The sequence below is a fragment of the Carassius carassius genome, chromosome 27, assembly GCF_963082965.1.
Source record: "Carassius carassius chromosome 27, fCarCar2.1, whole genome shotgun sequence".
NCBI lineage: Eukaryota > Metazoa > Chordata > Actinopteri > Cypriniformes > Cyprinidae > Carassius > Carassius carassius.
Genome location: NC_081781.1, coordinates 17,284,862 through 17,305,100, shown reverse-complemented (window position 1 = coordinate 17,305,100; position 20,239 = coordinate 17,284,862). Strand labels below are relative to the sequence as shown.

The 20,239-nt window shown below is 37.5% G+C and overlaps 1 protein-coding gene across 1 annotated transcript; it reads right to left on the bottom strand.

Annotated features, from left to right (window-relative positions):
* Positions 1 to 492: 492 nt before the first annotated feature.
* Positions 493 to 17,995, bottom strand: hif1ab (hypoxia inducible factor 1 subunit alpha b). The gene is made up of 15 exons (XM_059512994.1): positions 17,670 to 17,995; positions 12,703 to 12,893; positions 11,795 to 11,940; positions 11,587 to 11,671; positions 11,373 to 11,482; positions 10,844 to 11,046; positions 8,863 to 8,969; positions 6,754 to 6,901; positions 6,367 to 6,623; positions 3,379 to 3,605; positions 3,124 to 3,246; positions 2,709 to 3,040; positions 2,444 to 2,534; positions 2,113 to 2,230; positions 493 to 1,905 (listed from the first exon to the last, which is right to left on the bottom strand). Exons 1-15 carry the CDS (start codon positions 17,699 to 17,701, stop codon positions 1,751 to 1,753), a joined length of 2,325 nt encoding a protein of 774 aa, XP_059368977.1. The 5' UTR covers positions 17,702 to 17,995; the 3' UTR covers positions 493 to 1,750.
* Between the last annotated feature and the right edge of the window lie 2,244 nt (positions 17,996 to 20,239).

Here is a 20,239-nt window from a genome sequence, read left to right as displayed (position 1 = left end):
TTGAGTTTATGAATATTTGAAAAACATTTATATCATCAACAACCAAAATTGACTGACAACTCTGAATTAACATATAAATATAAATGCTTTTCTTGGGGTTACCTGTGTTTTTTTTACAATGGCTTACAGCATTTTTAAAATTATATTTTATAATTAAATAACACCTTTTGCTTTCTTTTAAAAAACACAATAAAAAAAACAAACAAGTTTATATTTTAAAACAAAGCTCCTTCAGTGCTTATTTTTTAATGAAATCTTAATTAAAATTACACCATACTACGTTGCCAATAACTTTTCCACCAACAATTTCAGCCTTTCTTTACAATGTCCAGACAGTTGAACCTGTAACATTAATTCAGATATTAAAAGAAAGTTCACCATGGAAGTCTATTGTCACTATGTTTGAAATGCAACTAAATGTACTCCTGAATAACTTAATAGATCCAGATAAAAATAAAAAAATTCAGGTCAATTAAACCATACTACACAAAATTCTGGTCCACAATTGTCTTTTACTGATTATGCAATAAACAAAACATTTAGTGTTAAGAATAAAGGAGAAGACTAGAGACTGCAGATGAATGAGAATTACTGTAACACAAAATAATATTGAAAAATGGGATAAAAGGTCATAAAATACTTGCAGGACTTTGTCAACAGGCTGACATTCATTTGAAAGCATGATGAAAACAAGTATTGTCTTAGTTAAAACTAAGCATTCATGTTCTAATGCCATTATAAATACTTATAAAACTGGGATGTAAATGATACATCATCTTTGCTCATGAAGCAGAAAAAGAAAATGGTTACCAGCTATGATATCTCACAAGCATGAATTACCCTAAGCACCACAAAGAGAACTAAACAGACAAAATGACCACTAAAAATATAAAATCTATTGCATAATTAAACTATAAATCTGTTTTAATCTCTTTCAGACAAAAACCATCATGTGAACACCACAGCATGATTTTGAATTCCCTTTTTTGCACAATTTTTTTATCTCCATTACTATCGATGGCTCTTTTACAATTTATCTGTGATGTTCAAAAGAAAACTTAAAAGTGATGTAAGAAAATAAGAAAGCAACGCTCTCAAACATCAAACAGATGTTGAGTTTATGAGTGCACACAAAGAACTTTGCGTAACCGCTACACAACAAAACTCAGCAGAGAGAAGAGAAAAAATAAATGGTTCAATCTTTCATTAAAAGTACATATTTGTAAAAATGGTTTCGTATATTGCATGGACTGCTGGTATTCTGTCTTAAGAAAATAGATTATTGTGCGACTGTAGCTACAATACACACACTTTGGGGAGGGGCATAAAACACAATGGAGGGTTTTTAGATAAAAGTTGGCAATCCAGAGGGAGTGTGGGAGATTATACGCATCAGCATCTGTGCGTCAATGTGCATTTCACATTAAGGCTCTTAACTCTTGTCTGGGTGATACCACTGTTAAGTTACATTACACTTGTCTGTCTCCAGGCCCTCTACGCAATGGGATGGAGGATGGACTCCCTCTGGGCTCAAAGCTGAGATCAATGGAAGGTGCAGGTCATCTAGTACATTTTTAAAATACTGGGGTTTATAGAGAATATTAGGGCTTGGAATAAAAGCAGACAAGTGGAGGCAGATTTCAGGGATCGGGCAGGCGGGCAGGCGGGCGGGCGGCCGGGGGTCTAGGGGTGAGAGAGAGAGAGAGAGAGAGATAGATGCAGTGTCCGGAATTGCTAAACAAAGCAAAGCTCAGTTGACTTGGTCCAGAGCACGCAGGAGCTCCTCTCCCTGCAGCAGATGATGGCGGTCCTGCACGGGAGCGTTGACTTCGCAGTCGTAACGTGTTAGCTGAGGCAGCCCATGGCTGCTCTCTAAAGAACTGCACAACAGACGACTGGCCACATCTGCAGAATCAGAGGGGAAAGACCAACTGAATTACACATGCTTAGAATAGAACTCTAAAAATGCCAAGTGGTGTTGTCATCAGGTAAAAAGTACTAAAATAATTAAATAATGAAGTTTTCTTTTGGGCTTCCTGCATTTCTAACAATGGTTTGCATTTAAATGGATAAAATACATGGTATAGTGGTGATGATGGTCTTGTCACTCACCAGAGGGCAGTATGAGAATGGTTTTGTTTCCTCCAAGCACACCTGATCCTTTAAGCTCTAAAACCTTTGCCCTCTTTCCAGGCTCTATAGCACTGTCCACACTCTGAAGCAAAGCACTCTGCAGGAAATTTGAGAGTGGCCATTAGTCTTAGAGTTACAAGGAAAACAAATCTTTAAGAATCACTTTACATGATGTTTCTCAAGGTTTATTTTTTTATTTTTTAAATGAGACATGTTTTCAAAACAAATGTATGTTTAATACTAACATAAATTTGGTCATAGTTTATGCACTATTACTTAATCTTTGCAATAAATCCATTTTCATACTGACCAATCCAACAGCCTCAGAAAGTGATGTCACTTCCTCCAGCTTCCTCTTACGCTGGGCGTTCTGGACAGCTAACATCTTTGGAGACAGCTCTCTTGAAAATTGGAGCAACGAACACAAAATCAGATAATCTACTAGTAGTGACATCTAAAAGAAATCCAAATCCCAGCTCTATGGTCATGATAGGACTGTTTTTGGCTTGATCATAATCTACTTAAAGTTTAATACTGAGGCTGCCAGCAGGAAGTCATGCCAGTGAGAGCTTTACCTGTTGTTGAGCTGATTGCTGCTCTTTGGGGTGGGGGACCGAGCAGGGGAAACGTCCCGACTGCCACTGAAGGGTGAGACAGGGGCATTGCACACCTCCTTCAGCAGGTGCAGGGGTGAAGGGGCCTGTGATGAGTGCTCCTGTTTCACTGAGCTGCTGGAGGAAGAGGCTGGAGACACAGGGGAGGATAAGGGCTGGAACAGGGAGCTCATGGCTGACACAGAGTGAGGGCCAGACGGGAGCAGATCCAGCGAAGAGGGAATGCGCAGCTGGAAGTCATCATCCATTGGGATGTATGGAGCCAGCATCTCTAGATCGAGATCCTCCATGGCCTAGAAGTCACAGATATTTGCCATGTGAAGTTTATGCAATGCAATAATGACCACAGAAAGAGATATTTCAGATAAAAGGTTACCTGGGAGCTAAAAGGGGTCTTTGCCTCGGTATCAATAGCAAACAGTTTCTCAACCAGGTCCAGTTTGAATTCAGAACTGATGTCTGAGTCTACTTGGAAACAGTAATCCATGGGGCTGTTAGGCTAAGAAAAAACACACACTTGAACTTGAAGTCTTTGAGACACACAGGATCTCATTAATCATTTAAAACGAACGACCCTTTTAAATGACTAAGAATAGCAGCTAAAAAAAGCAAGTGTTTATTGAGTCTTTACCCCCGGGGAGCCCAGTCCAGATGTGGAAGGTGTGTTTGTGGAGTCTGGACCACGATCAGAGGCAGAGCTGAAAGGGAAGTCCTCCGCTCCGGTATCTAGTTTGGTCAGAACTGGGGTGGAGTCGCTGGGCGTCAGAGGAGACAGACTGATCGGCAGCTTCTCGCTGCTGGAGGGCAGCATGACATCATTGTAGAGGGGCACCTCCTTCAGCAGCTGCATGTCAGAGTCTGGAGGAAATTCAATTCTGTTAAGTTGTTATTGATAGCACATCAAGGAATTGTGTGTATATTTATTATTCATACACACATACAGCATATATTTTGAAAATATTTACATGTATTTATTTAAATTCATATAATGTATATTATATATAAAAATAAATATCTTATATAAACATAACACATTTTTCTTAAATGTATACATGCATGTGTTTGTATTGATATATACATACACTGTAAACCCAGATTTTGATTCAACTCAAGATATTGAGTTCATATTACTTAAATGTTTCTAATTTATTGACATTACTTATGAATTCTGAGTAAACTGTACTTTTTAATGGCCTATCTTATTGTAATTATGTGTTTGAGCTCAAACAACTCAATATGATCAAGTTTTGCCTGTTACTAACAAGACTGGCTGCAGCCTGGCGCTTCCCGTCTCATGTCGAGGCGTGTCCAACGGTTCATAGGGTCAAAAACAAAATATGAAATCGCGAATTATTTTCCATGGAGTCACGGGTAAGTTTGTGATTTCCGGATGTTATTGTTGTGTCCCTGGTGTTAACGTAAAATTGATGAAACCTTGAAGAGGCGCAGTACAATATTGTAATGATTGGAGGTAAAGAGGAAGAGATTTTTTTTTCATCACAGCAAATTATCCAGTGTTGAAATCCTAGTGTTGGGGACTTTTAGAGTAAAGTGTTAAAGTTGTGGTGTTGAATTTTAGCTAGTGTACACAGCCCCCTCTGGCCGGTGTAAATACGCAGAGTTACCTTTGAGTGTTAAAGGGTTAGTTCGCCCAATTTGCAAAATTATGTCATTAATAACTTACCCTCATGTTGTTCCAAACTCCGTTTATCTTCTGAACACCGTTTAAGATATTTTAGATTTAGTCCGAGAGCTCTTAGTCCCTCCATGGAAGCTGTTTGTACGGTATACTGTCCATGTCCAGAAAGGTAAGAAAAACATCATCAAAGTAGTCCATGTGACATCAGAGGGTCAGTTAGAATTTTTTGAAGCATCGAAAATACATTTTGGTCCAAAAATAGCAAGAACGACGACTTTATTCAGCATTGTCTTCTCTTCCGTGTCTGTTGTAAGACAGTTCAAAACAAAGCAGTTTGTCAAATCCGGTTCGCGAACAAATCATTCGATGTAACAAGATCTTCTTGAAACGGTTAAAAAAAACCGAACGGAAACGTTTTAAACGGTTCGCGTCTCCAATACGCATTAATCAGTAATGACTTAAGCTGTTAACTTTTTTTAATGTGGCTGACACTTCCTCTGAGTTCAAACAAACCAATATCCCGGATTAATTCATGTACTCAAACAGTACACTGACTGAACTGCTATTTTGCATCACGGAGGAAACTACACACTAGAAACCTATTAGGCCATGGCTTTGTTTCTTTTGTTGCAAAAAAAAAAAAAAGACATGTTCAATATAAATAAAATTGGATCAGTGTAATGTTGCAGGTGTATGTATTTATTTTAAAAGAATAGATATTTTGAGTTTCAGGAACAAAAAGTTAAGTTGGGTCAGTTACAATATACAACTTAGTTGCATTGGTAATGGAGTAATGCTAACTTAACAAGCTGAGTTAAATAAATGGGTGGGGAATGATTGTTTAAACTAAGTATCTTCAGTTACTGTAACTCAGTTATAAGTACATTCAACTTAAATGTTCTATTCCATTCCATTATGGGCTTAAGTACATTGAACGTAGTCCACTTGACTTATTCAACTAATGCTTCATTACTTAAAAATTTTAAGGCAACGAGTTACCTCAGTTTTTTTAAGTAGATTCTACTTATCCGGGTTTACAGTGGCAATACACACACATACATTATGTGAACAAAAACTTTAATTTTGGATGCGATTAATCATGACTAATCATATGACAGCACTAGTGTATTTATAATTTTTATATCTAAAACAAAGATTATGAATCCATATACAGAGGAATAGTGAATACCTTGAATATGTTTTAAGTCTATACAAGATTACACTCAAAAGTTTTGGGGCCAGTAAGAATTTCTTTTTTGAGGGATTTAGCAAGGATGCATTATATAGATCAAATGTGACAAAAGTTACTAAAGATTCTATTTCAAATAAATGCTGTTCATCTGAACTTACTATACAAAGAAACCTAAACTCAAATAATTTGAAAAAGGATCATATGACACTAAAGACTGGAGGAAGAGTGTCTGAAATTCAGCTTTGTTATCACAAAAATGAATTACTTTTTTAAACATATTCAAATATAAAACTAAACCATTCTAAATTGAAACAATATTTCACAACATTACTGATTTGACTGTATTTTTGAATAAATACATGCAGCCTTGGTGAGCATAAGATATATTTTTTTTGGATAAACATTACAAAAATCTTACCAACCCCAAACTTTTGAATGGAAGTGAATGAGCTGTCAGTCGCTAGTAGAGGTTCTTCTTCAACTTCTGGCTGCTTTACATTACTGGTGGGCTGCACAACCAGCCACAGCTATTGAACTTTGCTGCTGTTAAAAATGGCATTTTATTTTGACAATTAAACTTTTTCGCTAATAAAAATGAACACTGTGGAGGGGAAGCATTCATTTTAGTTGCAGGAATATCATCTATGATTAAACAAGATGAGAATAATGCTCTTTGCTCATGTCACCTCTGACTGTCAGCTCTCATTTCATTTGCTGCCAAGTCACGGTCACAGTGAGCAAATCTTAATCTGTTCCATTTAAGTATGTTACCATCCTTCAGGAAGCACCTGAGTTGTTGAAGTCCAGAGAGATGATGGTGTCTCCTGCAGAAGGTGCCAAGACATTGAGAGCCTCAGGCTCCTCTTTCAGCTTCTCATAAAGTTCAGAGCTCTTCACGGGACACTTGAGGCTTTCTGGCTTGAAGAGTTTGAGTATGTGCACCTCAGAGGCCTCATCTTCCATCTCCTGGTTCTCTTTCTCCTCAGCCTTGGGCTCGGTCATGGTCTGCTGCAAGGACAGGACAACATCCCCCTCCACAATGCCACTGGATGGGACAGAATGGTAAGTTGATTTATGATCACAGACACAATTGTATCCACACCAAAGCACTTCCCACAATATTTTGCTTCTATAAATCCACTGGTCTACTGAAGATCTGTAATCTGGATCCGTACCTGAGAACGTAGTTGACACACACAATGCACTGTGGCTGAGAATTCTTGGGATTGTAGATAACAGTGGCCTGAGTCTCCACCCACACAAAACCACCTTTCTTAGCCAGCATGCGGTACTGGCCTGTGGTGGCCTGGCCCTTTGCGAACACTGGGAAAAACAACACACTCCAATCAGAAGTATTCAACAAGACATCTTTTGTAACAGTTTTGCACGTTAAAGTGAAACCTTTACCATGATAAGGGGTGTAACAGATCACTCATTTTCTCGATGCATCGATTACAAAACCTGATGATGCATATGTATCAATTTTGAAACATGGATTTTAGAATGGTTGATTTTGGACAGTAATCAATTTAGAACGCTTAGAATCGAATGAATCGGGATTTCTATAGCTATTCAGTGCTTTAAAATATATAGACATTAAATTACTACAAGCACAAATTAATGGAGACCTTAAACAGCACCTTGTTCGTGCCTCACATCTCTCCTTCATGTGCTCCACCATTTACCACCTGTCACAAGATTGGGCTTGCGCTCCATTTGTAGCTCTCACAGACACATTTTCTGACCATCCAAATTGAGCCATGCGATATCTTCTTAGTACGCATGGCCAGTAGTTTTTTAATGGCTTTCGGTCATAACATTGACATTACCTGAGCAGTTAAAAGCAGTTAGTTATCACTAAACAAATATGCAGTGTTTAACCAAAATAATTTTTAAGGATCTTCTAACAGTCATAGCTGATATCCTTGTATAAGCAGTGCTTCGAGATGTAGTGCAGTTGTGCTTCGGGCAACGAGAGTTTGAGTCCCAGCTTGGGGTCCTTTCGTGATCCAATAAATAAATATTTAAATATCTAAATTAAAACAATAAAAGTTCCTATGCAGTTTAGAAATATGGAAATTGATTTAAGTAATTTCTGGGAAATGCATGGAAAAAGGCAACTCACTATTTCATTCATGAACTCATTTAACTACTTCACACACTTGCTACTGCACTGTAATTTTAGAGGTTTATGTAAAACAACAACATTTCCTTTGGCTCACCAGTTCCTGCGCAGTTTAAAAAAGTATTTCACTTAAGTAGGCTTAATTTGCAGGTCTGGAAAAGTAGCCTATGAAGAAAAAATAAAATAAAATTATGGAAAAATATTTGTGTTTTGACTATTTGCCCTATTCTGTGTTCAAAAATATAAAATTAATAAATTCTAAAAATAAATTGATCATACAAGTAGGAAGATTTCATGACAAACATTTAGTGATCACTTGAACACGAATGAATTCAAGGTGAACATTTTCATTATGCAGTTTTTTGAACTTCACTAAACAAATGTGCGTGTGCCACGCAAACCAGCAAAAGAGGAAATGTATCTGTATTTAAGTTGATTATTAGCCAACTCTTGACAGAGAGCTGGTTAGGTTTTTGAGAGACTGAAACATGGCTGTTTGATTGACAATCAGGCTGTGATTATACCATTAATTTGTGTATCATATCATAGCCTACAAGGTTTAAAGTTTAAGCTCTGATTTCTGAGAGATGCACGGAGTGGCAACAGCAATGCTGTGTTTGATTTGCATTGCTGACTTTTTTCATTCATAAAGTTTACATTCATTCTCTTCACACACTCATTATTGCATGAATTTACAGGTTTGTGTAAGATGTTGTGTTGATCCCCGTCTCACCTGTGAATCTAGCAAACACCAGACTGTGCTGTGGCCTCAGCCGAATATTCGGGCAGAATTATTAGTTATCCATTATTTGTTTTTGAAGCCAATTTCCGTGCTTTTCCGAATAAGGTATTTGGCTTCAGTCACACCCCTACTCTTTGTAATTTGGGCTGCCTATATAATTTGCCCTCGACTATAAGCATATAAAGAATAAGCAGAATCATTTTATTAATCCTGTTATTGCACTTAAAGAATGTAGAATCGAATCGTTAATTGAATTGCATCAAGTTTAACTGTGAATTTTCTCAAATTTAATCGTTCTGAATTTGCAAAAATCGTTCTTGAATCGAATCGAAACCCTATGAATCGTAAATTGAATCGATTCACTGTTTCCCAAAGATTCACAGCTCTTTAAGGTATGCATTCTGTCCAGGTACTCACAGTTGTGATGTGTCTTGGTAAGGTGATCTGAATCCAGGGCATGATAGTATTCATACACAGACTTGTTCAGCAGATCATCTGGCTCATATCCCATCAGCTCTGTGATTCTTTGGAAAAAGAGTGAGAGGTTTGAGTTTGCAATTATGTAGCTACATGCTGAAACAACTGCCACTTCAACATGATCTGGATATGAGAAGTCAGATACAGTGGTCTCAATCTTCTGTGTTCTTTAAACCATTTTAGTTCTCATAAGACCATATATTATATTTAACTTAGATCTGGATTTGGTCTCAAAATGAACAATCTTGTGTCACTCCTGGCGACTGTTTTTTATTATTATTATTATTTTACTTTCAGTTTAAGGTTTAATAATTCTGTTGTCTGCTTTTGCCATTTTTATTAGTTTTAGTTTTTTATAGAATTAATAATTATTAGTATATAGCTTTCAATTGCGTTTATTTCAGATTTTTTTTAGTTTGTTTGTTTGTTTAGTTTTTCATATTATAGTTCAGCTCTGGGATAGTAACAAGGTATTGTATTATTTACATACAACATACATGTACAAAAGGGCAGTGAAAAAAAAAACCAACAACCTTATCTGAATCGTTATGCCTTCAGCAAAGGCTTAAAAATACTACTGGCTTTTGCCACTAGGTGGTGATAATAACATTTGTAAAAGAACAGAACACAGGCTTTTGTGCTTTGGCCTACTGGACTCGTTCTGCAGCATTGCTTTTATTCAAAGAAATGTCAACAACTGGTTGGTACGCACAGTATTCATTGCTAGGCACAGATAACATCAAAGCAAACCCATATACATAAAACAAAACAAAACAGGGAAATAAAGTAGGGCAGGCCAAACCATTTACACATCAACAAAACAAAAGGAAGAAAGAAAAGGAGCTACGTGCCAATCTGTCTACATAATCATTTGTTTTTTTTCCGTTTGGTGTATGCATGTTATTTTTAACATTAAAGGAGGAATGGTCATTTGTAAATTTTTATGTGCAAGGGTTCCAGATTCATTCGCTATCATTTATTTTCATTTTTCAGTTATGTTATAAAAAGTCAGTTAAGCTGCTTTATACTACAAACTTGTATTTTTTATGTTATTTTAATCTACTATGTGTAAGTCTTTATAGAGAGAAAAAAAACCATAAGTCGCGTTTTAATATTTAATTCAGAAATAGGCCTAATGGCAATGCGAAATGTTTACAAACATTATAATAAACACTGTAAACATAGCTAGGCTATTTTAGTTCCCCCGCAATGTATTTGAATGCCAAATTATTATGTATTATATACTTTACTCGTGTTCCAATATCCATGTAGACCAAAATCTTTTGCATAACATCACGGCGATACGGTGATAACACTTAACGGCACAGATTTTTCTACATATTTAAACTGAGCAGTGTGGGGGTTTTTTTGTTTCCATGTTTGACTGAGTGTATTTTATTATGATCATAAACAGGCTGCATTGTCAAGGTAGCAATGCTTAACAGTGTGCATGCATGCGGCGCTGATGCAATCACTAGATTTTTTTTCTCCCCTCTAACAGTGGAAGCAACCACTCCTTTTAGTTATTAAGTAATGCAGCACAAAAATTAACCAAAACTCTGCATACTAGGCTACTCTTTTTCATTCATTTTCTTAATTTATTATTTAAGTAAAAATATGTGTCTCGTACAGGCCTATATATATATGCCTTTATATAGCCTAGCTTTATTATGTTTTTCTCCTCTCACAGAAGCGCTACAGGTGGATGATGTGATGACCAAGTGAATCCTCATGTTATGTTGTTTGCTGCTTTTTGCGCATGTAAAATTAATTCCCGGGAAACAAATGTAAAAAATTTTAACTGGTCACAGACACTTATACTTTCTAATTTAATTCATTTTTAAATTAAAATAATCCTGTCGGTTAACAGTTAATAATCGGTTAACGAGCGTCGGTTAGGAAAAATAATCTTTCTGCTAACCTTTCATCACAGTATGAAAACTTCATGTCCAGAGTGTGGCGGCTAAGGAAGGTCTTGCTGTCCAGAGGCACCTCGATGTTCGAGGGATGAGGAATGGGCTCACAGATGAGCACAAGGTAGGTCACAGGAGGCTCTTTAAAGCCAGAGTCTCCCGAACCCTCGTCGCACTCCTGCACACGCACATGACCAGCGCAGTGAAGAACCTTTAACAGGAGAGAGAAGGGGGAAACGTCTGTTCAAATTCTTTGTATAGCAGGTATGTTATAAAAAAACTACTATAAGGATGCTCTGTGCACAATTAGAATCAAGCCAGTTTATTTCCTTCTTCCTTGTTAAATTTCCTGTATACATGCATTGTCAACAAAATGAATGAAACATTTAAAAACAGCAAATCAGGTTAATACAAATGTTACCCTTGTAATACAAAGAGCTAAAAATTTTCCAGGAAATAGTAATGTTAGGGGGAAAGTATATCTGAGGATATAGGCTGTGGATACCAAAAAAATAGTGATAGTTTGAGAAATCTCACCTTCCACGTGGCAGACTTGATATTGACAGTGCGCCCTCTGCTAGTGAGTGTGCACTTCATGCGCAGGAAGAAGCTGCGCTCTGTGTTTTGTTCCTTGGTCTTTTTGGATCCTAAACATGGACAAAAACTTCAGTTCATGCATTCATTATTGATGGCTGGTGTGTTTTTTTTTTTTTTTGCAGAAATATGTTGTAGTGTAGCATGTGTGAATTACCTGTCCTGTACACCAGCATCTCTCTCAGCTCCTCATGGTCACATGGGTGCGAAAATTCAAAGATGCTGTGACCAGTCAGATCAAACTGAAAGAAAAGATGGTAAAGATGGTCAGCTACAACGTAAGCATTTTACATCTAACTTACATAATTTTACATCTAAACGTTTACATCTAAACAGCAAAGACCAAAACAGAAACATTTAGCTACCTGTGAGAGGCCCATGCTCTTGCTGACATTTTCAGAGAGATAAACCATATCTCCATCTTCAGACAGGACCATGAGGAAACCCTCCAGGGCCTTCAGATAAAAGCTGTTCAGCTGACTTTCCTCCTCATTCTCCTTCTCAGATTCATCTGCAAAGCCAAACAACATCCTTAAGCAATCTATTAAGCATATGGTCACAGCAGCACATTAAGTCTCTATCACACTGTCAGAAAATATATTTGTCACTAGGCCAGTACATATTACTACCTAAAAAGTACATACTAGTATTATTATGCAACCTTGAAGGAAAGATAAGCTACATATTAGTACCAAAATTAATATTAGTAAAGTAAATTTAAAAAAGTATTTTATTTAAAAAATTACAATTATAATACTAATATTGACAGCTGTTTTAATTGCAGGGAAAGCTAGCTTTACTTTTGTTGACAAGAGCTGGTTCATAACTGCATCATATTTCATGTTTTCAAAAATGTGTTCTCAAATGGATGTCATAAGCTTCCCAAAGTCAGAGCAGATGTAGAGATGAGTTCGAGTGGAGCAGCATTTACTGCAAACAGCTGTTCCAAGAAACTGAAAACATTGGATGATGAGCTGCTTGCGTATCAACAAAAACTTAATTAAATCACAGACTTTGCAATTTGATAACCATACTTAGCAATTAGTATTTCAGTTAATTATGCAGCCATGGTACTGTACATACGGGTATCTAAAAAGTACATATGAGTACTAATATGCACCCTTTGAGGATTATGCTTTTGCCTCCGTTCATCAGCTCAGTGTTTACGAATGATGTTTACTATATCTACTGGTGACAATGTTTTGATTCCTATTTGAATGAGGTGTAACTATTTTGCATATGTAGATGCAAATATTCAAGTGTGCGTACTGACCAGAGCTGAGCAGCTTCCTCATGCGCAGATAGCTGATGGTCAGCCTCATGATGGAGGCTTTGTCCAGGTGGGAGGTGACATTGTGTGGCAGGGGGAGCTGGTGTGCTAACTCGTAGAACACCTCAGACTCCTTTCCCCTGCGAGATCGCGCTGCATCCCTGGACTTCTCCTTCCTGCGCTCCGAGCTCACCCTGTAAAGATAAGGAAGGACAGTGTTTTGTTACTTTGACTAGGTGTTTGACAAGAGAGACCTCCTGCGCTACTGCTTGAGGGCAGCAGCAAGGTCAACATATTTTAAATCTCTCATTTGAATTGCGTCAACACTTGCATCGTCAGAGGCCAGAAAGATAGTTTCAATCTGACTGGCTGGTAAAAGGGGTGTAGACATGCTGTGACAGACACAGTTACAACCCTTGGAATCCAGCCAACGGTGATAAATGTTGTGGTGTTAGACAGTTTTCAGATTTCCCAACATAAACTTTTCGGCACACTACAAGGAACAAATGTTTGCACACAAACAAGCCATAAAGTAACTGTTTTTACAAGCAAGCAAGGTCAGGATCTGGACAATAAACTGCTCTTTGGCAGAAAAGAGCCTCTTTCCTGATAAATAGGTCATCATGAAAAAGCTTTTTGCTAAAATGAGCCTCTACCTCATCATAATTTCTAAAGCAGCCTATCTATTGCCCTTGGGACCGCTGCCTATTCTGTCACTGCCAAGTTCAACTCCCACACATTTAACAAATGTTTCAGTTCACTTAAATAATGGCGGTCTCCAAAAACAAGCAAAGCTCCTGGCAACAAAGAGCAACAAAGCAATGCGTCCTCTGTGACAAAAGCCACCACCTTCATGTGTTTGTTCACAGTTTACAGATGTGGAAGAATTTTCATTGTTTACAAAAGCTGACACTTCAGGCAAATGGATTAAAATGCTGATAAACTTGTCTTTTCCTAATTCTAGGATTTCACAGAAAACTATCTTGAAGTGGCTTTAAGCAGAAAGTTAAAAACCCTCAGAAGTCCTCAAAAGATAATTCAACAAAAACGCACATCTTTTATACGTTCATCAGGTCAGCTGACAGAAGATGTTAAGCCTCAAACAAGCTTGAAACTAGACATGGAAGCATCAAGGAACTGGATTTAGCCAACGTTTGCAATAAAAGCGCAAACACATCATTGTCTGAAAAACAGCAGACTGTGTGGAAGGGAGTCAAGAGTGTTCTTCTGTTAAATTTGTTCAGAAGCATCTGAGAATTAATGCAACAATATGAAATTTCCTAATGCATCGTGGGCAGCCGGGGGTCAAGATCCATCAGAGCTTCATTGTAGTGTTAGTTCATCTACATGCATTGTCATCAAAAGAGGCAAAATAACTCTTTCCATTTTCAATTATAAACCATTAATGGCCAAGCAACAACAATAACACAGTGTAAACATCACTCGTCTCAAACTATTTATACAGTTAACAGCTCCCTATGAAATATAATGCTTTCACCACATTGAAACATTCCCACTTTTCTCAAAGTTAAAACAGTGCCATTTTTCTGGCATGCATACAACTATAATGTCACCTGGTTAATGTTTTATTTCTCTTTTCTTTATTTACATATGTGCCCTAGAGGTCATATAAAAGTTATAAAACGCAGACAGATTGTTACTTTTATATCATGTTAGTTGTATTATGTTAATGATTATGTATTTTACAGCAATAAACAGCAGTGTGTCATTTTTCTATTTCTATACTAAAACGCATTAGGGGAAGCAGTTAAATACATTTAAAATAAGCTTTTTAAAAATTCAGAATCAAAAATGGCTTCTGAATTAAACTGAATACTTACAGATTCAAACACACAACTAATGCACAAAGTGATGCAGATTTAGGCCTACATACTTTCGCCCTTCATAATTTAAATGACCAATGAGATCTCCATGCAACTGGCAACAAATCTATATATTCCCTATCTAGGAGCTCCAAGGTCAAAGCAGCAACGAGAAACAATGAGTAGGCATTGTGTCAACCGCCAACGCCAAAGCAACACAAAGACGGGAAAACGGTTAAGACAGCCTAGTGCCCTAGCAGGAAAAAACAGCATCTTCAGACAGACGGCGTCCTAAATGCACCCATCCTTCCCATCAAAGTATTTTATGAAGCAAGGCGGAAATCATTTGGCCAGAAAGAGAGGAAAACCCTTGTGCACAGGGGATGTTAACACACGCATTTCATTGTGGATTTCAGCTTGTTTGAGTCTGTGCATGCCGGTACATTGTCATCTTATGTAAGCTCCATATATGGACTGCTCAATAATATATGTCTACATTACTGACTCTATTCAGGGTAGCTGGAAGGCCCCTTTAGCTAAGGGGAGCTTTTTACTTAAATTCTTAAAGGAACACTCCACTTTTTTGAAAATAGGCTCATTTTCCAACTCCCCTACTATTCTATTCCAGTCTTTCTATTTCAAAATTTCATTTTTAATTAAAAGTGTTACTTGCAGTTTCTTTGTAATCTTTGAAATTTGCCAGCAATGTCTAGTTGAAAATTGTTTCATAAAAAAAAAATGCAGTGCATGTGTGAATTTGTGAGGCCATTCATTTATCTAAATGTATTGTTACATAGATATGTTAGTGACATTTATAGTGGGGGTGCATTTAACTTTTTTGATTATTTTTCTCTCTCTGTTTTTGAACATCTTGCCACAAATAGATGCATTTTAGGAAAGCATCAAAGTAACAAAATAGTCCAACTTTTTAAAACACTTTGGTTCTATTCCAATCTATTACACTTAAATGCAAAAATGCATTTAACACAAACATAAATGCATCCGATTGGGGTGAGAGCAAGCATTATGCTCTAAGCATTAAGCATTATGATATACAGCTATATTTGTTATTCAGAAGTACTCACACCATGATGTAAGATTTGTCATATAGTGTCTAATCCTTCCACCTAGGAAGCTTTTAAACCACTAAATAAGTAATTGGTTGAATATTTATAACTAAATAATATTGATAACTAAAATCGACACAGGTCTAAAAGTAGGCCTGTTTTACAACATGATACCCAATGTAATTGGATTCATATAGGACACACGCAAGACCCTGAAACACAATGACAGAATCAACAGACTTCCTTTTGACCCAAGGCTTATGATAACACCTCTAAAGAGGAAAACACAACAAGAGGGCCACATTTCTGCATTCAAACTCATAGAGGTTTTTGCCACAAGACTGGGAAGGAAGTTGCTTTGACGTCAATGCTTAGAGTGATTAAGACTTGAGAGAATAGATGCAAAAAGCATGTAGCAGCTTGAACTTGGATGCCAACCAAAATAATGTCAGAGGAAAATACTGCCACTGAAAACAAGGTATTACTTACTTTAAACAGGTTATAAACTGAAATCCTATCACACAGTATTGGTATAACTACAAATAAAAAATGAGATTAAAATCTAGGTATGAGTTTTATGGTCAAGGGTCAAACTGACCTTGGATTCAATTCAACCAAAGAACACACTAAATAAATAAAAAAATCTGTTAAAACAGCAAACCATTTTTAAAAACATTTAAAACTTTAGAAGTATGGATAGGTACTACTTCTGCATGCTTCCCTGAAGCTCAAACAGTAGAAATGAACAAGCTAAAACTAATAAAAATGTCCACTTTCAATGCAGCGTAAGCTTCTTTGGATAAAGGTGTCTGCGCCAAAAGCTTAAATGTAAATACCATCAGAGAGTAATTAAGAAACTATTAAATAAATCCTATCCATAAAGTTTTTATTTCAGGTCTGTGTCGCCGGTTCTTATATTTTAACTAAATCCAAAAGGCCAACTGACCTGCAAATTCCACGACACTTTGCATGCATGTTCACAACCCCAACTGAGAACTCACAAAATTTTCAAGAAAAACATGATAGGTTAAGCAGCAATTCCAACAACTCAAAAAACTAAATGTGCCGAACTGACCTGTAGCTTACATACAGGCCTAAATCGTGACACACTGGACCTTAGCTTATCTACAATGCCAGTGCAATCCTTCTTGTAAATTCACTAGTACAGAAAAACCAAGCAACATTTTCCAGTCTTAGCAATACCAACACTTATTTCCATCTCATCTCATCTGAGCCCACACTGATGACAGGTCTGACAAAGAATAAGCCACTGTCAGCAAAATCCAAAAATGAATTCCTGCTTCCAAGTCCTTTATCCACAAAATATGCCAGACTGGCTGAACAAGGGCAAAGAGTTAAAGTAAATTGTGGGGTCAAGTGGTCTGAGGGGTAAAGAAGGGACCCTCATATGACCAGCTCATGGCTCTTTTTATCTTAGAAAATAAACTGCATAAAACATTCAGAAACGAATACAGTGCAAAATATCAGAATACAAAGTACACAATTAGTATCCTGAGCAGATATTACGCCATTTACTTTCTCCTCTATTGTACTAGACGTGCATCTGTCTGATGAGTATACTATAGGAAAAAAGCATCTATTTTATGTTTAATATAAGCATTTGACATTCACGCTCAAATAAATGTACCTATATAAACAACGTGTTCACACCTTCTCATGAGAACTTAATTATGTCTACACTATTATAAACTGTTTATAACCGTTAAAGTAATAAATCAGGGGAAGTGTAAGTGAGCATGCAGCTAACGTAGTTGTAGTGTTCCTTCCACACAGACAGACACTAGACATTGTTACCTCAAAAAAAACGAATAATGCGTTACAAATCAACAAATATAAGCATTTAAATTGTTTAAAATAACATTTAATGGTTGTTTGGAGACAAATAGCCGGCATGAGCGCTTTAAACTTGCTCTTAGTTGTTTAGATAGCCATCCAGCACAAAATGGCGACACGTTTTGTGTGACGGTGGAGGAATATCTTTTGACCTGATTACTAAACTAAACATAACAAATTCCGCTCCGCAGACCAACTTCTTTGACAGAGACACTGGGCTCCCTACCTTTTCTTTTCAGTGACAACTCCAGTATCCATTCCTGGGTGAAACCACTCAGAATGTGTTAGGTTTTTCCAAACCGCGGGGCCAGAAAAATCAAGGACGTGGCCACCTCTCGCTAACAAATAAAAATGTGTTTACGAAAGAAAACGAGCAGACGCGCTAAAAACGATCCAATATTTGTCCGGTGTGGTGTGTTGAAACGTCTGAATGGTAGAGATCAAGCCTCCGGTTGGCTGAAGTTCAGATCATTTGTCCGGCACCGGTCGGTGCAGCTTCTAGTCGGTACAAAGAGTTAACAGAGTCTGTTCTGCGCTTTACTACTCTCTCTGTGGCCCGCGCGCTCACGAGGCGCTGGCGGGAGCGAGCATAGTCATATGAACACAGAAAGCGGCGTCGCACTCCCAAAAAGACATTCACCGAACCGATGAGCAGTCCAAACAGCACGGTGTGGTGTAACCAGCACTATCGATCTCACCACAGATGCAGTAAATTCTAATTACTTGCCTGCCCACTATCATCTATCCTTTATTATCTAAGTTTTTTTTTCTTTCTCATTCGGTGAATACTGTGTACTGCATATAACCAGTAATTGGAGTTAAAAATATAAAGCCTATTATTTAATTATTAGTATTATTTAAATTATAATAAGGATTAGGTAATTGAGGACAATTATTTTACAAAATAATTTCACCAGCCACCTTGTCAAACAAGAGCAACTCCTAATCAGCAAGAAGACCTTTAGCATTTACTAGCAACCTTCCAGAACACACTAGAATCAACCAGCAACCAGGCAGAGCACCCAAACTCCTAGCAACTAGACAGAGCTTCTTAGCAGCTGGTGAAAATAACCTAGCAACTCGCCAAAACCCCATACCAACCATCAAACAACCCTATTTGTTTAACCACATCCGGGTAACCAACCAGCAGCACACTCCGCAACCACCAAGCAATGGCCAGGTAGTCTATCTGCTGACTACAGTCTGTAAAAACTTAACACTTTAAAATGACCTATTTAAATAGTTAGATCAAACTCTGTCAAGCCAACATCAAAAACCGTCTCGATAAACCTAAGGCGGCTGTGAAAATAAATTTGCATCATATTTGACCTTTCATTTAAAATTGTTTACAAAAATTCTCATCTTTCATTGAAGTAAAACAATTGAAAATCTCATGAATCCCATGAAATGTTTTCTCCAATGCATGTAGGCCACAATTATTGGCACCCCCTAGAAAATTTAATGAGTAAAATATTTCTGAAGTACATTACCATTCATATTTAAAAAAATTTAGCACACCAGGGTGACTAGGAGCATGAAATTGGCAAGCCATGACTTCCTGTTCCAAAGGATTATAAATATGAGGAACACAAAGAGCAAATTCAGATAATCATAGGGGAAGTCATGGCCTAATGGTTAGAGAGTCGGACTCGCAATCGAAGGGTTGTGAGTTTGAGTCTAGGGCCGGCAGGAATTGTGGGGAGTGCATGTACAGTTCTCTCTCCACCCTCAATACCTAGGTGCCCTTGAGCAAGGCATCGAACCCCCAACTGCTCCCCGGGCGCCACAGCATAAATGGCTGCCCACTGCTCCGGGTGTGTGTTCAAAGTGTGTGTGTGTGTGTGTGTGTGTGTGTGTGTGTGTGTGTGTGTGTGTGTGTGTATGTGTGTGTGTGTGTGTGTGTGTGTGTTCACTGCTCTGTGTGTGTGCACTTTGGATGGGTTAAATGCAGAGCACGAATTCTGAGTATGGGTCACCATACTTGGCTGAATGTAATGTCACTCATCCATCACAAGGAGTAAAACCAAAGAATATAGTTCTGATGTGTAGAACAAGATTGTTGAGCTTCACAAAATAGAAAGTGGCTGTAAAAAAGAGTTAAAGCGTTGAAAATGCCCATTTCCACCATCAGAACAATAATAAATAAGTTCCAATCAACTAAATATGTTATAAATCTGCCTGGAAGAGGACATGTGTCTTTTTCATTCTAATGAAAAAACAACAAGAACAAAAAAAAAAAACGGCCCTTATATCACCAAATGTTGGTCGGGAGAGTTTCACGGAAAATTATCCTCGCTCATCCAAAAACAATCTCCAGCATATTCAGTTTTCAAACATGACTGCACTTGTGGTGCTGGCTTCTATGGTCAGACGATACTAACCAGATGGGTTTAGTACATACAGCGATAAAAAGTACCCATTTCCCACGGCTAAATATTCTGCTGGATCTATAATATCGTGGGCCTGTTTTTCTGTTGGAGGTCCTGGACATCTTGTTCAGATACATGGCATCATGGATTCAATCAAATACCAACAAATTAAAACTCTAAACCTGACACCATAGAAATCTTATAATAGACAGTGGTTTGATCTTCCATCAGGACAATAATCCAAAACAAACATCCAAATCAACACAAAAAAATTTTTTCCATGGCTTTCCCAGTCCGCTGACCTGAACCCTATAGAAAATGAGAGGGGTGAACTGAAGAGAAGAAGCACAAACATGGAGCTGTGAATTTGAAGGAACTGGGGAGATTCTGCCTGAAGGAATGGTCTCTGATCTCTTGTCAAGTGTTC

What these genes read in the sequence shown, in the direction of transcription:
- hif1ab (XM_059512994.1), bottom strand. Translation starts at nt 17,701, where the DNA reads ATGGATACTGGAGTTGTCACTGAAAAGAAAAG. An exon ending in GTTGTCACTGAAAAGAAAAG is followed by an intron (nt 12,894 to 17,669) that starts GTAGGGAGCCCA and finishes TTATCTTTACAG; the next exon opens with GGTGAGCTCGGAGCGCAGGA. An exon ending in GATGCTGGTGTACAGGACAG is followed by an intron (nt 11,483 to 11,586) that starts GTAATTCACACA and finishes GTCCATGTTTAG; the next exon opens with GATCCAAAAAGACCAAGGAA.